Source organism: Perissodus microlepis, chromosome 18, assembly GCF_051167445.1.
Source record: "Perissodus microlepis isolate ML-2025 ecotype Zambia chromosome 18, ASM5116744v1, whole genome shotgun sequence".
Lineage (NCBI taxonomy): Eukaryota > Metazoa > Chordata > Actinopteri > Cichliformes > Cichlidae > Perissodus > Perissodus microlepis.
In genome coordinates, this window is record NC_140478.1 from 7,084,170 (window position 1) to 7,103,562 (window position 19,393).

Consider the following 19,393-nt stretch of genomic DNA (forward strand, 5'->3'; position numbering starts at 1 on the left):
ACTTAAAAATAACTGTAACAAAAGATTGACGGCGGCAAGAGGATCACCTAGTGTGTTATGAAAGTGAATAAATGAGAGTAAAAGGAGTGAGGGATCTCCATCTCTATTGCTCTCTCACTCATGCACACAGAGCGAGAAGGAGAGAGAGAGAGAGAGAGAGAGAGAGAAGGGGGAGGGAGTCCGTTCAAGCAGAGATAATTAGAAGAGTGGGTCACTATTGGAAGAAAGCAACCGATAAAGTCAGGGAAAAAAGGGGGAATACGAATCAAAGCCGCATAATAATATGAGAGGAGGGAGACAAGAGTCTTAAGTCTTAATGGAGCATCATCAGCACTGAAGTCCAGCCCTGGCAGACGCGAGCAGTTTCCTCCGGCTCGCAGCGTCCAATTACAGCGGAGCAGCTCAGCCTGTGTGGACTCCTCAGCGCTGCCCAGCCAGGAGCGAGCAGGGCAGAGGGAGGGAAACAATGTTCCGACGCTTTCCCCTGCTGTGATTTCAAGTGGAATTCCTCTTTTTGTTTTTAAATTATTGTTATTATTGTTAAAAATTCTTATTATAGTTTTTCTTTCAAGTCGCCCGACCGCTGCTGCCGAGACCAAGTCCGTGCACGCAAAGAAAAGGGTAGGTTGTAAATGCGCTTTCCTTTCCTTTCTCTCTTTTTTTTTTTTTTGGCGGCGGGGGGGCACAGCGCGCCTGGGATAGTGAGACTGAGGTATCTCACACTGTCGGTTGTTAGCGACCCCGTTTGACGTTTGATTTAAATCCAGATTGGTTGATTTTGTTTGTTTGTTTGTTTGTTTTTTCCTTTTCTGTGTTGAAGTAACAGAAAACTGTGCAGCCCACTCACACAGATACCAGAAAGGGAGTAAAACAGAAGAGGTGGCTTATTTTGGGAAATGTTGTTATTATCATCTCATAGTTGAAGCTGGGGAGAAAACCATTTTTAATATTTTTATTCCTTTTTGGGGATTTTTGTTGTTGTTGTTGTTTTTCCCCGTGTCTGTGAGTACGTGTTACTTGAACTTATAGGTGACATATAACCCTTCCTAGAATATGTTAATTGAAGTTTTTAAGTGGAAAAAATAAGACCCTTTCGTTTCTGTATAGTGTTAATACTACAGTATCTAACCTGGTCTTTGTATTTTTTTGTGTGTGTGTGCGTGGGGGGGGGGGGGTTAGTAACACGCCCTACAGACTTCAAATTCAGCAGCCTAGTGTAAAGTCCTCACATGGAAAGTCTGTCTAACTGTGTGTATGCTAAATCACTTGTTATTGCTGTGTATGCTTGTGTAGTTCAAATCAATCTGGTACAGCTGCTCACTTCTCCTTACAAGATGCCAGATTTTTGTTTGTTTGTCTTTTTTGTTACAATGATTGTACATGAGACGGACAAAACATGTAAATACCTCCCGGTATACAACACATATAACACACAGTACAAATACTGCAAGTCCAATTCCGTATTGACACATGCATCACTCAAAATTCACCTTTGTATACATGACTGCTATAACAGGGTTATTGCATTGCACAGCATTATACTTTGCAGGTGTACCTAACAAATGGGCCAGTGAGTGCGCATAAATAAATAATGACCTATACAGCTCAACAGCAGCACAAAAGGCAGCCGCCATGAAACAGAATCAACACCTGTCAAAGAGAAAAGAAAAGAAAAACTTGAGGAATGATGAGCGTCACATATTCTGGGTTCCGCTGCAGAGCGGTTGTATCTCACTGCACTGGGTCTGCCGGATAAACTGGGTCATCACTGTTTGACCAGCTGTCAAAGGTTCTTGCTGTTTGTCTTGACACAGAACTCCAGGCGTGATTAATTAGCAATCCGGTCACAGCAGTGATTTGGAACTTTGTACTTTGTGTCCTCGTGTGTCAGCGCTACGATGCTTAAACAGTTCTCTTAGACTGTAGAATACCTTTCAGACAACTTACACTAATGTCACTGCAGACAGAGCTGCAGCATATCCAGATTATCTGACGAGCTGCTGCTGCTATTGGAGATATTTTAAAGTGAGGGACCAAGAGTGATATATGATTAGCATGCAGTAGTGTAACCCTACAGGAAGACCACCCTGCTTTCTTATTTGGAATTTTAGACGTCTCTCTTCCCTAATGTCAAGAGTTGTAATGTGCTTGCCTCTGCTTAATTGCTATTCTGCACATGAAGCGGTGTGGAGCCAAACAGCACCCCCCACCCCCCCACCCCCCTCACCCTAGATAGGACCTCGTTTGTTTAACTCCGAGGGTGGGGAATCTGTCTTCCGTGGACATATGCGTACGGACAAGTTGACTTCTTACGGCTGCAGAGATGTTTAATTTTTCATTGGCTACTGTCTGCCAGACAATGATGACTGAAATGTCTCATGGCTGTAATTGTATAGTACCCTCAATTCTGGCCTGACTTGATACGGGCAGATGGCAAAGATCAGCTGAAATAAGAAATTCATGAGAAAAAAAAAGAAGCAGATTCTGTTAAAGTTTCATTAATTCCTGCCTGTATGCCAGACTGTACAGATAACCACAGTATAGGCTAGGTGTCAGAGTGCAATTTGACACACGCCTGACATCCATTACTTGGAGTCAGCAGATGCTGTCACTTCCATGGCAACAAAGAAACATAATTTATGAGGATTCAGTGGCTCCTACCGCAGACAACCACTGCACACCCAAGTATTACAGAAGTGCAATATAGACTGATGATAAGCAATCATTATCGGAGCATTTCATTTCATTTCTGGACACATACGCTTTCACACACAGTTTCACTGCTGCTTGAGTAATACCTGCACTTTCAACTCGACTGCTATAAACAATATTTACAATTCAGATTTGTCCATCCAGAACAACTGGGGAGGGGGGTGGGGGGGGCAGAAATGCAGCCGCTTAAAAGAAAACAGTCGCATAGAAAAAGAAAATCCATTCAAGTTAATGCTTCTGTCAAATCCAGGGAAATATAAAAATGGAAGGGATTGTTCTGCTTTGCTATACAGGATGATCTGTCTTCCCAGCATTTGCCTTCAAACTTGTCTGATCTCATCCATCCTTAAACCTTCAAAGGTGAGTGGTGTTTGTCAATGTCGTACTGGGCACAGCAGAAAAACAAGAGGTTTGAAGCCCGACTGATGAAAACGGACCAAAATGTATATAAATATTAAAATAAATCAATCAGTCAAACTGCTTATTTTAATCTGGGGCAAATTAGGCAGCCTGTCAGATGTGGCTACTGTGAGAGAAACGGCTGGGACTGATCGCATCCACCAAGCTTGACAATTAGAATGGACAGAGAGAGGCTGGAGGAAAATGTCTGTGAAAATGGAAAAAAGTTGTGAGAGAGCACATGCGTATGTGTGACGTTGTGTTCGAAAAGGTGACACAGCCTGCTGCCAGCGTGTTTACTAAATGAGTAATTGAGGCATGCATACACAAACACACAATTGGCTCATTTATGTTTATTGTTCTCTCAAAATTTGCACTTAACTATAATTTCTTCAGGCAGGAAGACTGACACCATGCTCGCAGCTGTAAAGATGAAGTTAGAGCCAAAGTTAGTTTGGCTTATCATAAAGACTGGATACAAGAAACAGCTCGCTCTAAGTACCCACTCAGTTTTGGCCGCTCAGCACATTTAGGCATGCAGACATGATCAAGACGATCTGCTGAAGTTCAAGCCGAGCATTAGAGTGGGGAAGAGGGGTGATTTAAGTGACCATTATAGTGGTGTTGTGAAAGCCACGGGGGCTGGTCTGAGTATTTTAGAAACTGCTGAGATTTTCCTGCACAACCATCTCTAGGGTTTACACAGAACGGTCGAACAAAGAGAAAATATCCAGCGAGTGGCAATTCGCTGGACCAAAATGTCTTGTTGATACCGGAGGTCAGAGGAGAATGGCCAGACTGCTTGGAGTGGACAGGAAGGCAACAGCAACTCAAATAACCACCTGTAACAACTAAGGTGGCAGAAGAGCATCTCTGAAGCCACAACTTGAAGCAGATGGGCTAGAGCAGTAGAGGATCACTCTAGGTGCCACTCCTGTGAGCTGACAACAGGAAACTGAGGCTACTATTCGCATGGGGCCACTGAAAGTAAACAACAGAAGATTGGAAAAATGTTGCTAGATCTGATGAGTCTGTTTCTCATCCAGATGGTAGGGTCAGAACTGGGCATAAACAAAGTGAAAGCATGGCTCGATCCTCCCTTATGTTAATGATTCAGGCTGCTGCTGCTGCTGTAATACTGTTGAGCATATTTTCTTGGCACACTTTGAACATTATTTAAACACCGTAACCTACCCGAGTATTGACTACAGTGTACCCATCTCCTGATGGCTGCTTCCAGCAGGATAACACATCGTGTCATAAAGCTCAGATCGTCTTATACCGAATGGTTTCTTGAACATGACAATGAGGTCAGATGGTCTCTACAATCCCCAGATGTGGTGGATCAGGGGATTTGCATAATGGATATGCAGCTGACAAATTTGCAGCAACTGTGTGATGCTATCACATCAATGTGGACCAAAATCTCTGGGGAATGTTGAATCTGTGCCATAAATGATAAAGGCAGCTGTGATACAGTTGCTGCACTTGTCTAATCATTGTAGCTTAAACCAAAGCAGGTGCCGACTCCTAACCTAAAAGCTAGTCAACTCAAAGTGAAAACAAAGCTCAGCTGTTAGTGAAAAAAGAACACGAAACATGGCGTTCAGGTTAACAGTGTGGTGATTTTCGTCACTGACAGCCCACCTGTTTTTTAAAAACAAGTATTAAGGCCGTCCAGATAACGTCCATCTGCTTACACACACATATACTAATGTTGGTTATTACAAAGTGCTGTAACTTTGGAGCTTGTTAGAAAATTTGTAAGAGACTTAAACATGGTGTTTACTGTTTGTGCAGCGTCTACAAGCAAGTGTCTCCACATGAATCTGAAGAAACTGAAGACAATGGGCCAAAGTTTTGCTAACTGAAACTGTCTGCATTGTATTTGTGGTCTGAGTCTGACTTAACCAATCATGTTTGAGCAGGTAATCCATCACCAATCCATCAAATAGCAAGCATAGACCTGGATATACTGATATCGTGGCTAAAGCAGAAGATCTGGAAATTTGGCTCCTCCTCCGAGAGGCTAGTTAGTGAGGTTCCCAGACTGATGTATGTGTGTTTGCCTCTTATTATAATCATGTAGTCTGTTAGTAAGTGGGCAGCAGTTTCATTGTCTGTATTCTTTTATAAAAGGTCCTTGGTTAGTGAAAATGAAATGCTTTTGCTTTGCATTAATTACATCTGGATATCTATCCATGGTCAGTATACAGTATATAGTGGACTGTGTACGGCACCTTCATGGTGGTGCAAATACAATGGCTGATTTATTACTTTATCTGGTTTCCTTTGAATTGTTAGCTGTGTGTACTTTGTCAGTTAGGGTCGCACTCTACACCTGTTGTCTGAGTACAATTTAATTGTCAAAAATAGCAAAACAGAAGCAAAAGCACATCCTAGAAAAAAGGTTTAAAATGCATTTTAAAAAACTATGAATTTAAACTTGTTACATTTTTGGCCACATTGGTTTGTTCTATTCATATATAATAAGATATACATGTGATATAGCAGCAGCCTTATTTTTATGTCAGACATTTTCTGACACACTGCTTTTGCAGTGTTGCTTGTATTTCATCATACTAACCAGATTTGGGGGAGAAAAAAACGAAAAAGAAGGCATGGAGCAACAGAAAACAAGTCGCAAGGCTAAAACGGGTCGAAAACCTTCTCCTGAGCTGTGAGCAATCATGACGCGATGTTTCAGCCACCCTTCCCGGACCACGAGGGCATAAAAATAAATCTTATGTGGAAAATGGAATATTGATTATGCAGTGCCGCAGTCGCCGCTGTGCTTTTAGTTCTCAATTATCAGTCGCAAATCAAACTGACTTGCAAGGATTCCAGCACACAGACTTGTTGAGCCTGCGGGAGACACCGTACGCTGATATTTCTAAATTGCTCCGCTCATGGTTGCAGTTTCAGCCAGAGCAGCAGCCTGTATAAAGCGTCGCATGAACCTCAAAACAAAATCAGAGTTTGTGGGTTTATTCGAGGCTCCGTGCAGTTTATGTCAATACCTTCAGAGTCTATCTGCTTGCCAGCTTACATTAGCAACAACAGCCTGCACGTCACAGACAGACGTGTCAGAGCAGTTTATCATGTGAACTCTTAAATAGCAAAGATTTATCGAGTTTGTCTTAGTACGCGGAGAGGGAGTGAAGGTTTTAGAGTAAATGCTCCTCTGGGAGCGGTGGCGGAGTGCTGTTGCTGCTCAGAGGGTGATTTGGCTCGAGGCAACCTGACAGTGAGCTAGACACACACAGACAAGTAACCCAGCAATAAGCAACATGCAGTCATTTACTCTGTTTCTCCTCAACACAGACATTCACAAATGCCAGCTCCCCTCCCCACTGCTTTCACGGTGAAAATCAATGGTTGCAGAGCCCAACTGGACAGAGTAATAGTGGAAAAATAAAGAAATCAATGCAGACTTATTAACTGAGCAGAGCTTCCTTTACCGCTGACACAAAAATATGTGAGTGTTTGACTTGTCTGTGTCTGTGAATGATGATAGCTGCTGCTGGTTGTAGACAAGATGTGCGAGCGCATAAGCATATGAGCGTCTTCCTCTATGTGTGTGTGCATCTGCCAGTCAAGAGTGTGTGTCCCTGAACGTTGGTGGCTGGTGCTTGTATATGAGTGTTGTATTGTAGGCGTGCTTTGCATGTTCATGAGCGCTCCTGTGTGTGTTTGTGCATTTTGGTGCGCACCAACAAGACTATCTCTCAAAGTCAGTGTGTTACTCTTGGGTTAGTGCCACAGTGCACTGCCGGAGCCTTGGCCCTCGGTTTATTTGTGGACAAAAGGATGCTCGGAGACAAATGATTTAGCACCTGTCAGTCAGAGCTGAAGGACGGGTGATGAGAAAAGAGAGAGGTCAGAGACTATGGAAAGGGAAAATGATGGTGGCTTTTCAAGGAAACTGCGAAGGGAACAAGGAGAGAAAGAGGGAGGGAAAAGTTGAAGCTGGAAAAAGAGAAAGAGATTCAGAACCAAAAAAAAGAGAGCGAGAGAGAGAATTTACGATTTAGCTCTGGGTCATCACATAGCTCAAGTGCCTGTGAGCAATTTTCCCCTGGAAATGACAGCTTCTATTTCTGCAGAGTTGTTTGCCTAACAGCAGCTCACAGGAACTGTGGCTGGCCTTCAGGCCCTGCAAGCAGAACCTTCCCTGATTGCAAGAGTTACCATAACAACGGATGAGGCCGACCTGCACCGATGGCAATGCGGGAATGTGAACTTTGATTCCCGCCTCCAGCACTCTGGCTAGTCTGCTGCACCTCTGACATATCAACACCTACCCTTCTTGGCAAAAACAAGAGCGAGCTGTCAGCGCTGTGAGTGTTTGGTCAGCCAGAATGTAACTGTTCACCAGTGGATGATGATTTTGTTTGCAGAAACAGATCACTGTGTCAAGTGCAAAAGAGACATTTGTAATTCAGAAATGCCCAAATAAACAAGTCCAGTGCAAAATAATGTTTGCAGAGATGTGCGTGGGCGGACGTTAGGAGCTGCTGGTGAATGCTGAGCAGGGCTTTGTGTGATGCCAGGTTTATTAGATTTCCTTTGGCATTTGTTGACTGACATCTGCCCTGGCAGGTCTCTGTGGCCGCACTCTCCCTGACTCTTGGCTCGCTCTACAAACCAACAAGCCTTAATCATCTTATGTACACTTTCCCACGTGGTCAATAAATATATTTTGCTGACCTCGTTTTTTTAATGCCGAACAAAGCGCCTCCCTCCACAAAAATGTGGACAGCACAGACAGAGGCTTAGCTAACAAGCATCTGATTGTGCAGATTACCGCGTGTTCCGCGAGGGATTACCGAGACAGAAATGAACAAATTGACCTCTTACCACCAAAATCCCACATCAGCAAAACAAAAGATAAGAGTCAAGTCTCTGCTGAATCTAGAAAAAGTGGAGTATACATTGTACTGCAAAACAAGTGTCAGCAGCATTATTTAAAGAAGCCTGCCCCCGCCCGTTGTGTTATTTTTGTCACTGAGTCCTTTCAGTTTGCAGAACCTGATGACTCCATGGGTACCCTTTGTGTGTGGGCCATCCAGACTCTGTATGCGTGCGGTTTTTAAAAAACTGAGCAGCCCTGGAAGCAAGGAGAGAAATGCACGAGCTGTATTCTGGCAGTGCGTCGTTTGCATTGATGTTGGGCTCATGTTCTAACAACAAATATCAGACTGTGCACCCTGTTCTGAGTGTATTCTTAGCCGAGGGCAGGCGTCTTCCTCTCCGGTTCCCCTTCTGACACTTTTCAAGTTAAGTCAAAGCTATTTAGAAGTCATCTCACTGTGAGAAGTAACAAAGGCTCAATGACAGACCAAGGCCTAATTCAGAATTCAATTTTTGTGCTTTCTCTTCCCAACAATAGAAATACCTAATTTCTCTGCATGCTTGTTTGGCGAGCTCCAGAGAGGAAATGGCACACTTTTGTTAATAAGTGTTTTTTTGGTGAGAGGAGACGATTGAAAAGCTTATGTAGGTCACATTGTATTAATCAAGCTGGCTACCCTTGCAAATGTGCTCTAAATGAAACACACAATGTTAAAAAAAAATTTTTTTTAAAAATCCAGTTTTATTTCGTATTTGCTTAATACTGCAGCGTGACCGCACTGAGAATTACTTCTCAGCCACTGAAACAGCGATCCCAGTACTTTTACGCTTAGGCATTTCGTCTGGATTATAACACTGCATATGGCGTGGACAGGCTTGATATCGGTCCGACAGAAGAGTTCAAACACCCGGGAAATGAAATATTTATCAGTCACAGTTTATTTCAGGCACAGGACCCTTTCATCATTTAGCTTTAATGAGAGCTGTGTGCATTCTGATGATTAATAAACTAAACGATCTTCAGATCGTTCCAAGCAAGATGCAAATACTATCAGTTATCTGTCCAGGAGACTCTTTAAGTAAACTAGGATTTTTCACAAGTTAGACAAGCTTAACGGGGGCCGGGGTACGAGCGAATGTTTTCTAACAATGTGAGATTTTAGATTGGATCAATGAGACATCGTCTTCTCTGCTGGAAGAAGCTGCTCCAGGACGAGGCAGGTGGCACAGTAAAGCACGGTAAATCAACCTGCTGTCACAGGGACAGAATGACAGGCTCAGTGTGACATTTCAGTGCATATTACAGGGAGTGCAGAATTATTAGGCAAATGAGTATTTTGTCCACATCATCCACTTCATGCATGTTGTCGTACTCCAAGCTGTATAGGCTCGAAAGCCTACTACCAATTAAGCATATTAGGTGATGTGCATCTCTGTAATGAGAAGGGGTGTGGTCTAATGACATCAACACCCTATATCAGGTGTGCATAATTATTAGGCAACGTCCTTTCCTTTGGCAAAATGGGTCAAAAGAAGGACTTGACAGGCTCAGAAAAGTCAAAAACAGTGAGATATCTTGCAGAGGGATGCAGCAGTCTCAAAATTGCAAAGCTTCTGAAGCGTGATCATCGAACAATCAAGTGTTTCATTCAAAATAGTCAACAGGGTCGCAAGAAGCGTGTGGAAAAACCAAGGCGCAAAATAACTGCCCACGAACTGAGAAAAGTCAAGCGTGCAGCTGCCAAGATGCCACTTGCCACCAGTTTGGCCATATTTCAGAGCTGCAACATCACTGGAGTGCCCAAAAGCACAAGGTGTGCAATACTCAGAGACATGGCCAAGGTAAGAAAGGCTGAAAGACGACCACCACTGAACAAGACACACAAGCTGAAACGTCAAGACTGGGCCAAGAAATATCTCAAGACTGATTTTTCTAAGGTTTTATGGACTGATGAAATGAGAGTGAGTCTTGATGGGCCAGATGGATGGGCTCGTGGCTGGATTGGTAAAGGGCAGAGAGCTCCAGTCCGACTCAGACGCCAGCAAGGTGGAGGTGGAGTACTGGTTTGGGCTGGTATCATCAAAGATGAGCTTGTGGGGCCTTTTCGGGTTGAGGATGGAGTCGAGCTCAACTCCCAGTCCTACTGCCAGTTTCTGGAAGACACCTTCTTCAAGCAGTGGTACAGGAAGAAGTCTGCATCCTTCAAGAAAAACATGATTTTCATGCAGGACAATGCTCCATCACACGCGTCCAAGTACTCCACAGCGTGGCTGGCAAGAAAGGGTATGAAAGAAGAAAAACTAATGACATGGCCACCTTGTTCACCTGATCTGAACCCCATTGAGAACCTGTGGTCCATCATCAAATGTGAGATTTACAAGGAGGGAAAACAGTACACCTCTCTGAACAGTGTCTGGGAGGCTGTGGTTGCTGCTGCACGCAATGTTGATGGTGAACAGATCAAAACACTGACAGAATCCATGGATGGCAGGCTTTTGAGTGTCCTTGCAAAGAAAGGTGGCTATACTGGTCGCTGATTTGTTTTTGTTTTGTTTTTGAATGTCAGAAATGTATATTTGTGAATGTGGAGATGTTATACTGGTTTCACTGGTAAAAATAAATAATTGAAATGGGTATATATTTGTTTTTTGTTAAGTTGCCTAATAATTATGCACAGTAATAGTCACCTGCACACACAGATATCCCCCTAAAATAGCTAAAACTAAAAACAAACTAAAAACTACTTCCAAAAACATTCAGCTTTGATATTAATGAGTTTTTTGGGTTCATTGAGAACATGGTTGTTGTTCAATAATAAAATTATTCCTCAAAAATACAACTTGCCTAATAATTCTGCACTCCCTGTATATCTCCAGCCCTCCGGTATCCTCGTGTGACCTGCTGCAGATTAACTATTTTGAACACTGCCGGCCAGCATTGAGTTTTGATGTGAACAACCAAGCAGAACAATAAATCCCTTCTGGACCGTATAGATGCAAAAAAAGAAAAAAGAAAGAAAAAAGAAAAGAAAACGGGTGGAAAAAAAGAAGTGCATGGATGAGTTGCTCTGCGATGGGTTTATATCAAAGCAAGACGTTGCTGTAAGGTGCAGCGAGCAGCCGATGCTGATGGTTTTGATCAGATGATTAGAGCTGGTTACCACTGGAGAGTTGCTTTGAGGAGGTAAATGTGCTTTCTGAGATTACAGAGTTCAAAACAGAGACTGTGACTCTTTGCTACACATTTGTGTGTGTGCGTGATTGTAAGACAAAGAAAGAGACCGAAAATGAGGGAGAGTGTGTTTGTGCATGCATTAAGCAGACAAGAGAGAGGTCCTTGAGGCAACCTGAACATCTTTTATCACATCTTTAATTAATTGAAGCCCATAATAGAAGCTGCTGCAGTCCCACAGAATAGACACAGTTGAATGGATAATAGCCGGGGATGAAGAGATACGCTTGTTTTTGCTTGCTTTCTTGTCAATCCTCCCTTGCCATTTCACAGTTATATGCTTTAACAGCACATCTGGAGCTGCTGTCAGTCTCCGCTTTGAGAATAAAGTGCATTAACCAAGAAGAGAGAAATGTTTTCCCCTTTTTTCCCATCTTCTCTTTTCAGGTTCTGCCTCTGAAGACCTACTCTAAAGCCGTCATGGGCCTCTTGTGGTTCTCCAGACTAATCCTGATCATCCTAGTCCTCATCCCTCAGCCGTCCCTGGGCTGTCCCTCCGGCTGTCGCTGCTACAGCCTCACAGTGGAGTGCGGATCTCTCGGGGTCAAAGAAATCCCACAGGGCATCCCGTCTGTCACCGAGGTCAGTTGGACTGTATGTTAGGGCACTAGTTGCCCGTGCCCCCACCCCATCCAAACACACACACATGCACACCAGAGGTTTTCAGTTGACTTCCTCTCTGATCCATTCTTATTACCCTGAAATGATTGTGGTTAATCAATTCACCGTGACCCTCTTTGATGTAAGCCTGAGGGAAGGGCTGCGCTGTTGGCTGTGTAATTATTCATTCTTGCTCAGAGCGCGACTCTCGCACGCGCTCTGATCATCTGTTGCGAAGATGTTTAACATTATGCCGTGGTTTTTTTTCCTCTTGGGTTCAAACCCCCCCCCAACATCACTGCAGCTCATGAATATTAATGTAAAGCATGCCCTGCATAAATTGTTCCATTAACCTCAATCAGCAGGTCTATCTCGTCCATCACACTTTACCTCGTGGCCCCCGTGTTTTCCTCCAAGGAAGCGTCACAGATGAATGCATATTACCAATCAAGCTGCAAAATTGTGCATGCCAGATCCAACGCAGAAAGCACGTCTCATAAAAAAACTCAGTCTAATGTTCATTTTTGGGGATATGCTGACTTAAAAGACCTGTGATTTCTGACTAAGACACGTGAAACGCAACCAACTACCATTACTACCACAGTGCTCATTCAGGCAGAATATAACCCATGTCCTTCTCAATTTACAGATGGCCCCTAAACACATGACATGCAGGTAATCATATATTGACAACAAGAAGGTTGCACTCGCAGAATGTGCGTGGGTGTGACTGTGCCGGCTCAAAATGGGGCTCTGCAGAACAGGCAGATTGTTGGCTGCAGCTAAAAGATGTAAATAAAAGATGGACCTAGCCACTGTGACATCACTCATTGTGGAGGCTCAATATGAAGCCTGATTTTGAATGTCTATGTCTTCACCCGGTGTTTTGAAACTGAACGTGAAGGGCAAAGGGGCAGATCTGGTTCAGAAACAGAGGCTCGAAACTTTTCAGTAACATAGTAAAGCATACCCTCAGCCGTCTCTGGGCTGTCCCTCCGGCTGTCGCTGTTCCAGCCTCACAGTGGAGTGCAGATCTCTCAGGGTCAAAGTTCCGGTTTGTTAAGTCAACACATTTTACTCAATTAAAATCATGTTGTATTCATTATGACTTGAAATTAGTGATGGATCCTATTGGGAGAGTAGGATCGCAGACAAGTGAGCTGATATGAGAACCACTCAGCCAAACCTATCTGAAGCTTACATACTTTGGATGTTATTTGGATTCTCAGCAACACATATGCCAGATTTGAGAAAGATCAGATGAACAATGATTACCGATGATAGGTTTAGAGCATACAGACATCATTAGAATTAGTAAGATTATCATAACTGTGAACTAGTTCATTCTGCGGTACATGGAACACCACACATGACTACATTTAACATGCACAGCCCAGTGAGACAGTCTTTCAAGGTGGGTCTGTTTCTGGTTTAATCCATTGTGTGGTTAATTTCTACCCGCTGAGTGCAGCACAGCTATAAGCCACACTCATTTTCTTCTACAAAACAAACCTCAGATGAAACCTCACATCCTATCTTCTGTTTCCCTAATGTAATCAATGTGTGATCACTCTGCTAATTTCATTTACCCTGTCGTCCATAAAGACCATTTTCCTCCAGGACAATGCAATAGTGCAGATCCGTCTTCAGGACCTGACTCGCCTTGGCAGCCTCCATTATCTATACCTGCAGAACAACAGCATCTCAGCCCTGGAGCCCGGGGCTTTTCTCGGGCAGGGGCAGCTGCTGGAACTGGCCCTTAATGGTAACCTCATCCACCTGGTTACCTCTGATATGTTTCGGGGTCTGGAGCACCTAAGGATCCTGTATCTCGCCGGCAACCAGATCACTCGAGTCCAGGACCACACCTTCAGAGGACTACAGGTTAGGTTGTGTCAGCCCAAATGTATTAGTTGGAAATAATTAATGCAAACTTTGAAATAGGTGTTCTAGGAAACAAATATAGAATGTTTTTACAGAATGATGTCTTCAAATCTAAAGCTACGTTCACACTGCAGGCGAAAGCGCATCAAATCTGACTTTTTTGACCCTATGTGACCCATATCCGATCATGGTATGACAGTGTGAACGGCACAAATCCGATATTTTGAAATTCGGCCTGGGTCACTTTCGTATGTGGTACTGAATCCGATACATATCTGATGTTTTAGAAAGCGACTGCTGTTTGAATGGTCATGTTGCATTAAATCCAGACGCCAATTATCAGCGCCGGAGAAGCGCCCAAGAAGACATCGCGAACGCTTCCTGGCCATCCAGTGAAACTGTTGAGAAGACAACGTTGGAGAAACGTGAACATTTTATTTGTACTGTATAATCTGCAGATTCTGACAGAAATCTGCAACTATCCTTTGAAGCACCGCTCCTCTAAAACAGCAATAAGGATAATTATTAGGCCATATGTAAATAACAAAATAACTTTATAACTTAAAGCAAAATTGGGAAACGTAAAGTCCGAAACAAGTCTTTATATTAAGGGCCATCAGTCAAACAATACTGTTTGGTCTGGGTCTAAACAGAGCAAGTTGTATGTGACGTCTTCTTTTGCGCATGCGGGCTGCTTTGAGGGTTCACACTAGAGCGCGTTTGCTGTCGCATTTTATTTGTAGTGTGAACAAGCAGACAAAAAAATTGGATTTGATCAAAAAATCTGAATTGAGCATTAAGACCTGCAGTGTGAACGTAGCCTAAGTCTTATTCGTGACTGATGTCTCCTTAATCCCTAGCATGTGGTAATACAGTACAGACTGACTCAGGTGGAGCTGAGACACCCTCCTGTCACTATACTGGATAATTCTATCCCTTATGAACTTGCACATTTTATACTTACCTCTGCTTCCCCTGCTTTGTGTCATTTTTGCTGTCTGCAGCGTCTGCAGGAACTCCACTTGCAAGAAAACAGCATTGAGCTGCTAGCTGAGCAAGCCTTGTCTGGTTTGTCGTCTCTGGCCTTGCTGGACCTCAGCAGGAATCACCTCCGCACCCTGGGAGCTTCATCACTCAAACCGCTTGTCAGTCTGCAGGTGCTCCGTGTTACAGGTAGGTAGAATTCCTAGATTATATTAAGTGTTACTATAATATGATAGAATCATCCAACACTGATTTTAATTCAAGGTGCCTTGAATAACTCCTCTCTTTCCACACTTCTGAATAACTCACACCCCTGCAATAATGTACTTCCAACCACTGAAATTCACACTCTACCAATGAAATTATAACAGCGGGTCACAGCAGGCAGACTTCTGAGAATTAAAACTAGAGGAAAAAGCCAACTAAATTAACAAAACAGCTAATTAATGGGACCTCATGTGGAGGAGCCTGTTTACTCAGATAAAATCTGGTAATCCCTCCTCCCACACTTTTCTAAAGTTGGACTGACCCTTACTGTAACTTCCAAGAAAGCAACAATCCCAACTTCACACTTGTTACATTTAATGACAGAGGCATTAATGTATTCAAAGAGTGAACTTCTCTCCAAGTTTGACATTTTTGTCACTGTCTATATGTCCCAAAGAGTGTAAAAAATGTACACAGTCTGTTTTTGTTATTATTTAAACAGCTCTATGATGTCTCTGTGACTATAAACATGAACAATGATTTAGTCTTGATTACTAAGGCCCATGGTCTTGCGGTGGGCTCAAAAGAACTCCACAGCACCACAATATGTTTTTTGTCCTGTCTCACTCCCATTATCCTCAACTGGTCACGGCAGAGCCTGGTTCTGCTGGAAGTTTCTTATGTCCTGGGTTTGAAATCTAAATTGCCCACAGGTGTAAATGTGAGTGCAAATGGTTATCTGTCTCTCTGTGGTAGCCCTGCGACAGGCTGGCAACCCGTCCAGGGTGTACCCCGCCTCTCACTCTACAGCAGCTGGGATAGGTTCCAGCCCCCCTTGACCCTGATTGGATAAGCAGAAGAGAATTGATAGATTAATTGAATTGAATTAGAAAGTTGATATTACATGAACAAAAAAATATATTTAACAAATCCACTTCAGTAGATCATGCAGGTGGCCAGGGTTACTTTCCACCATGCTATCAGATTTATGCTAGGTTAATTTTGACCTTGAAAACTGCGTTCCGTTTATGTCTGTTTCCGTAACTGCTTTCTTTCATTCCCCTATAGAGAACCCATGGCGCTGTGATTGCGCTCTTGGCTGGCTGAGAACCTGGATAAGCGAAGACGGACAGCGTCTCTTGAGTTCTGCAGAGCAGCGTCGGCTAATGTGCTCCGAACCTCCTCGCCTCTCCCACCTCAGCCTGGTGGAGGTACCTCCAAACAGTCTGGTCTGCATCCCTCCAGTAGTGCAGCTCGAGCCAAGCCACCTGACCGTTCGCCTAGGAGAGAGTCTTCGAGTCTCCTGCCAGGCCTCGGGATACCCTCAGCCTCAAGTGACTTGGAAAAAAGCCTCCCATGGTAAACCACAGTTGTCACCTCGAGGCCTGGTTCAAGAGCTGGGACCCAATGGGGAGCTGTTTAGGCCTGGGGCCGGTGGAGCGGTGACAGCCTTACCTAGCAGTGGAGGGATCAAGGTGGGAGGTGTTGGAGCAATCCATGGGCCTGTACGTGGAACTGAGGAAGGTGGAGAGAGGGACAGCTTTGATCCAGACATGGGCAGCGGCATGCTGTTTCTCAGCAATGTCACCGTAGCACATGCTGGGCGCTACGAATGCGAGGCCTGGAACCCTGGTGGTGTGGCTAGGGTTACTTTCCACCTAGCAGTCAACATGTCTTCTTCCTCCTATTCATCTCAGTTTTGGCCTCGTTTGAACACTCACTCCTATGTTTCATCTTCGTCCAACTCCTTTTACCAGCCTGAGGTTGTGGATGTTAGCCAGGAGCCTCTGTATGAGCAAGACAGCATGGACTTTAATGCCCTGGGCCCTGCCACACAGACTGCTATTGCTGTTGGCATCTCCTTGCTGGCACTCACTGCTGTTCTCCTCTTGATTATGATCTACACTCGTCACCAGCAGTATCAGAAAGACGACACTGGCTCCTATTGCACGAGCAAGGAAGAGAGCATCCTCTATGTGAACGACTACTCTGACGGACCCACCACCTTTGCGCAGCTGGAGGAGTACCGCGATGACCATGGCCACGAGATGTACGTACTCAACCGAGCCAAGCCGGTCCTGGGTTCCACTTCGTCTGCATGTCCCATGATGAGCGGGTTTGTCCAACAGAAGGGCATGAAGGAGGCTCTCCTCGATCACGAAATGGTTCAGACTCTGACACGATCGGGGGGATTGGGACTACGCAGAAACCCAGCAGATGGGGGAGAGGGGCCCCTAACAACAGACCCAGAAGAGCTCTTCCTCAGTCAGAGTCTCCTGTTCGGATCACAGGTTGCCTATGAGATCCATTGTTAAGGAGTCATTATTATGCTCTAGCATGAAACAATATGTTGATGGACTTTTAATTAAAGACAATAATGGAAATCACCTTGGTGCAGTGATTTGAAGCATCAGATTATTATCTGGCCTTTTAAAGAGGGGAGATTGTCAGTCAGTAATTTCTGGGGGAGCCTGGTTCACAAGTGGCCTCTGAGAGAGCTTCTTGATTGATTGTATGACACTCGTGATGGGTTAAGAAGACTGACGATTGAACAGGAAATAACACATGAACCACAGCTTTCTGTCTCAAAATCAACCCTTTAAGGATAACTCTAGGTGGCTAACCTCGTCAGAAATGTTTAGTTACACTAAAAAGAGGCTGAAACGATGCAGCACACAGTGTCTGCTTTATTCTAATTTCGTTCGTTACGCTTTACTTTTCGTGTTTTGTCTATGTTTTGTGTAGTATATTACAAAGTTAATTCTCAGAGTGAAGTACAGTTGTTTTGTGAATCCTGCTACACATCACATTAGAATTAGGCCTAAAGCAATCCTCTTACTGAAACTACATTAACATTACCCATATGTGCGAGTGGGTGTGGGTAGGTGGATTTGTTTATAGAGGTTCATTCTGAATGCAGAAATCTAGTCTTTTTTATGTTTGTATCATAGCATTGTTTTTCTTGATGTTAACATGTTGTGTTGTTTTATACCTGCTGACTGCAACACTAGAACAAGATATTAGCATTTCTAATGTGTGAAGTCGACTCTCTGAAAGAACTCAAGCTTCATTAACGTCAGTCTGTGATTACCATTATGATGTTAATAATGTACATTTTGTCTTTGGTTTCTACGTAATAAAATGTATTTTAAAAGAGAAAGTTTTTCCCTTTTCCCTCTTTTTCTGACTCTATAGTCCATATTTGAAGTGTGTAGTTTTTCCCTGTGGTCTTCCCTTCATTCTATGAGATGTGAAAAGGGCTTTATAGAGAGACTGTAGATCTGAGTCACAGTGTAGAGGCCAGTCTGTCAGAGGTCAATGGTTCATAAACCATTTATTCTTTCCCTTTTCCGCTAAACACTGCAGATATCAAGTGTCCTTTCACAGCTACTTGTGGGCTAAGATAGATGGTTGCAACTGAAAATGTGTTGAAAACCCAAATAATCGCTGCTGCTTTACACCAAGACCCAGAGCTGTATTGATTCTTGTTCAAAAACATGTCAATATTCTTTTTAAACTGGCCTCTCTGTAGGTATTTTAAAGCTGTTTATTACTGAGTATTAAATGTCATGGTTATGCTATGCAGCTTAATAAGGATTACAGCCAAAGGACATGTTTTAAAAATGTAAAGCCTGCTTCTGTCTGCCACTAACACTGAAAGTATCAGCACAATGCCACGGAGCCAAATAAACAAAAGTATTGTATAGTCTGAGAATGCTCTCTTAAATAGTCCAGAACTGGTATATGCACAAGTGAACCATTCTGTGCATGTAGTACATTTTTGTTGCAGTATGTGTTTGCTGAAGGTGGTTTCTATATAGCTATATGATAAAACAAGCAAAATTGCTTCAAAATTGTTTGGTTTCATGAACTTTCTAGACAAGAGCCATTTTTGAAACAAAAAACAAACAAGCAGCTCTGTTTGGGGTTGAAAATAGAGAAGGTGGCACAGGCTTCAGGTATCAACATACTAACTAACTTTTAGTGCATAAAACACGGACATGCAGTGCCATATTTATGATTATTTGCATTATTATGCATTTTAGAACCTAGAGCTTGGCAGACTCAGGAGTAGCCATTTTTGTATATATATCTACTGTAGCCGCCACTATTGAGGTTCATCAAAATTAAGCAATAAGGCACCAGAGAGGTTTGGTGAAGTGGGTCTTACTGTCTGGCTGAAGAGCTTCAGTTTAAAATCATGATTCTTTTATTTGCTTTCCTCTAAGTCTGATATAGATTCTCTCCTGAAGAAATAACTTTTATATAAGCGATCAGTAAAGCTTAACATTACTGAATGAAGCCCACTTACAGTATACTGTGCAGCACATTATCACTGCAGTGTGCATTTATACAAGTACACTTAGTCCAAATGCTGCTGAGTTACACTGTTGGACTTACAGACACTGGAACACAGATTAGAAAACTGATTAGTTACATTTGTAGCCTATCACCAAAAATGCCTGTTTAATAGCCAGAATAAAAAACCCTTTATTAGGCTGACAGCAACCTTTAATGTTT

General features: G+C 43.3%; 1 protein-coding gene across 2 annotated transcripts; it reads left to right on the plus strand.

The window, feature by feature from the left end:
* Nucleotides 1–538: 538 nt before the first annotated feature.
* Nucleotides 539–18,032, plus strand: lrrc24 (leucine rich repeat containing 24). Of its 2 annotated transcripts, XM_084912598.1 has the most exons (5): nucleotides 539–621; nucleotides 11,585–11,779; nucleotides 13,403–13,681; nucleotides 14,686–14,854; nucleotides 15,941–18,032. In XM_084912598.1, the coding sequence occupies exons 2-5, from the start codon at nucleotides 11,618–11,620 to the stop codon at nucleotides 17,185–17,187; spliced, it is 1,857 nt and encodes a 618-aa protein (XP_084768724.1). In that variant the 5' UTR covers nucleotides 539–621; nucleotides 11,585–11,617; the 3' UTR covers nucleotides 17,188–18,032. The 2 variants fall into 2 exon arrangements, with proteins under 2 accessions (XP_084768724.1, XP_084768723.1); XM_084912597.1 differs by lacking the exon at nucleotides 539–621 and having other exon boundaries at nucleotides 10,734–11,779.
* Nucleotides 18,033–19,393: the final 1,361 nt, after the last annotated feature.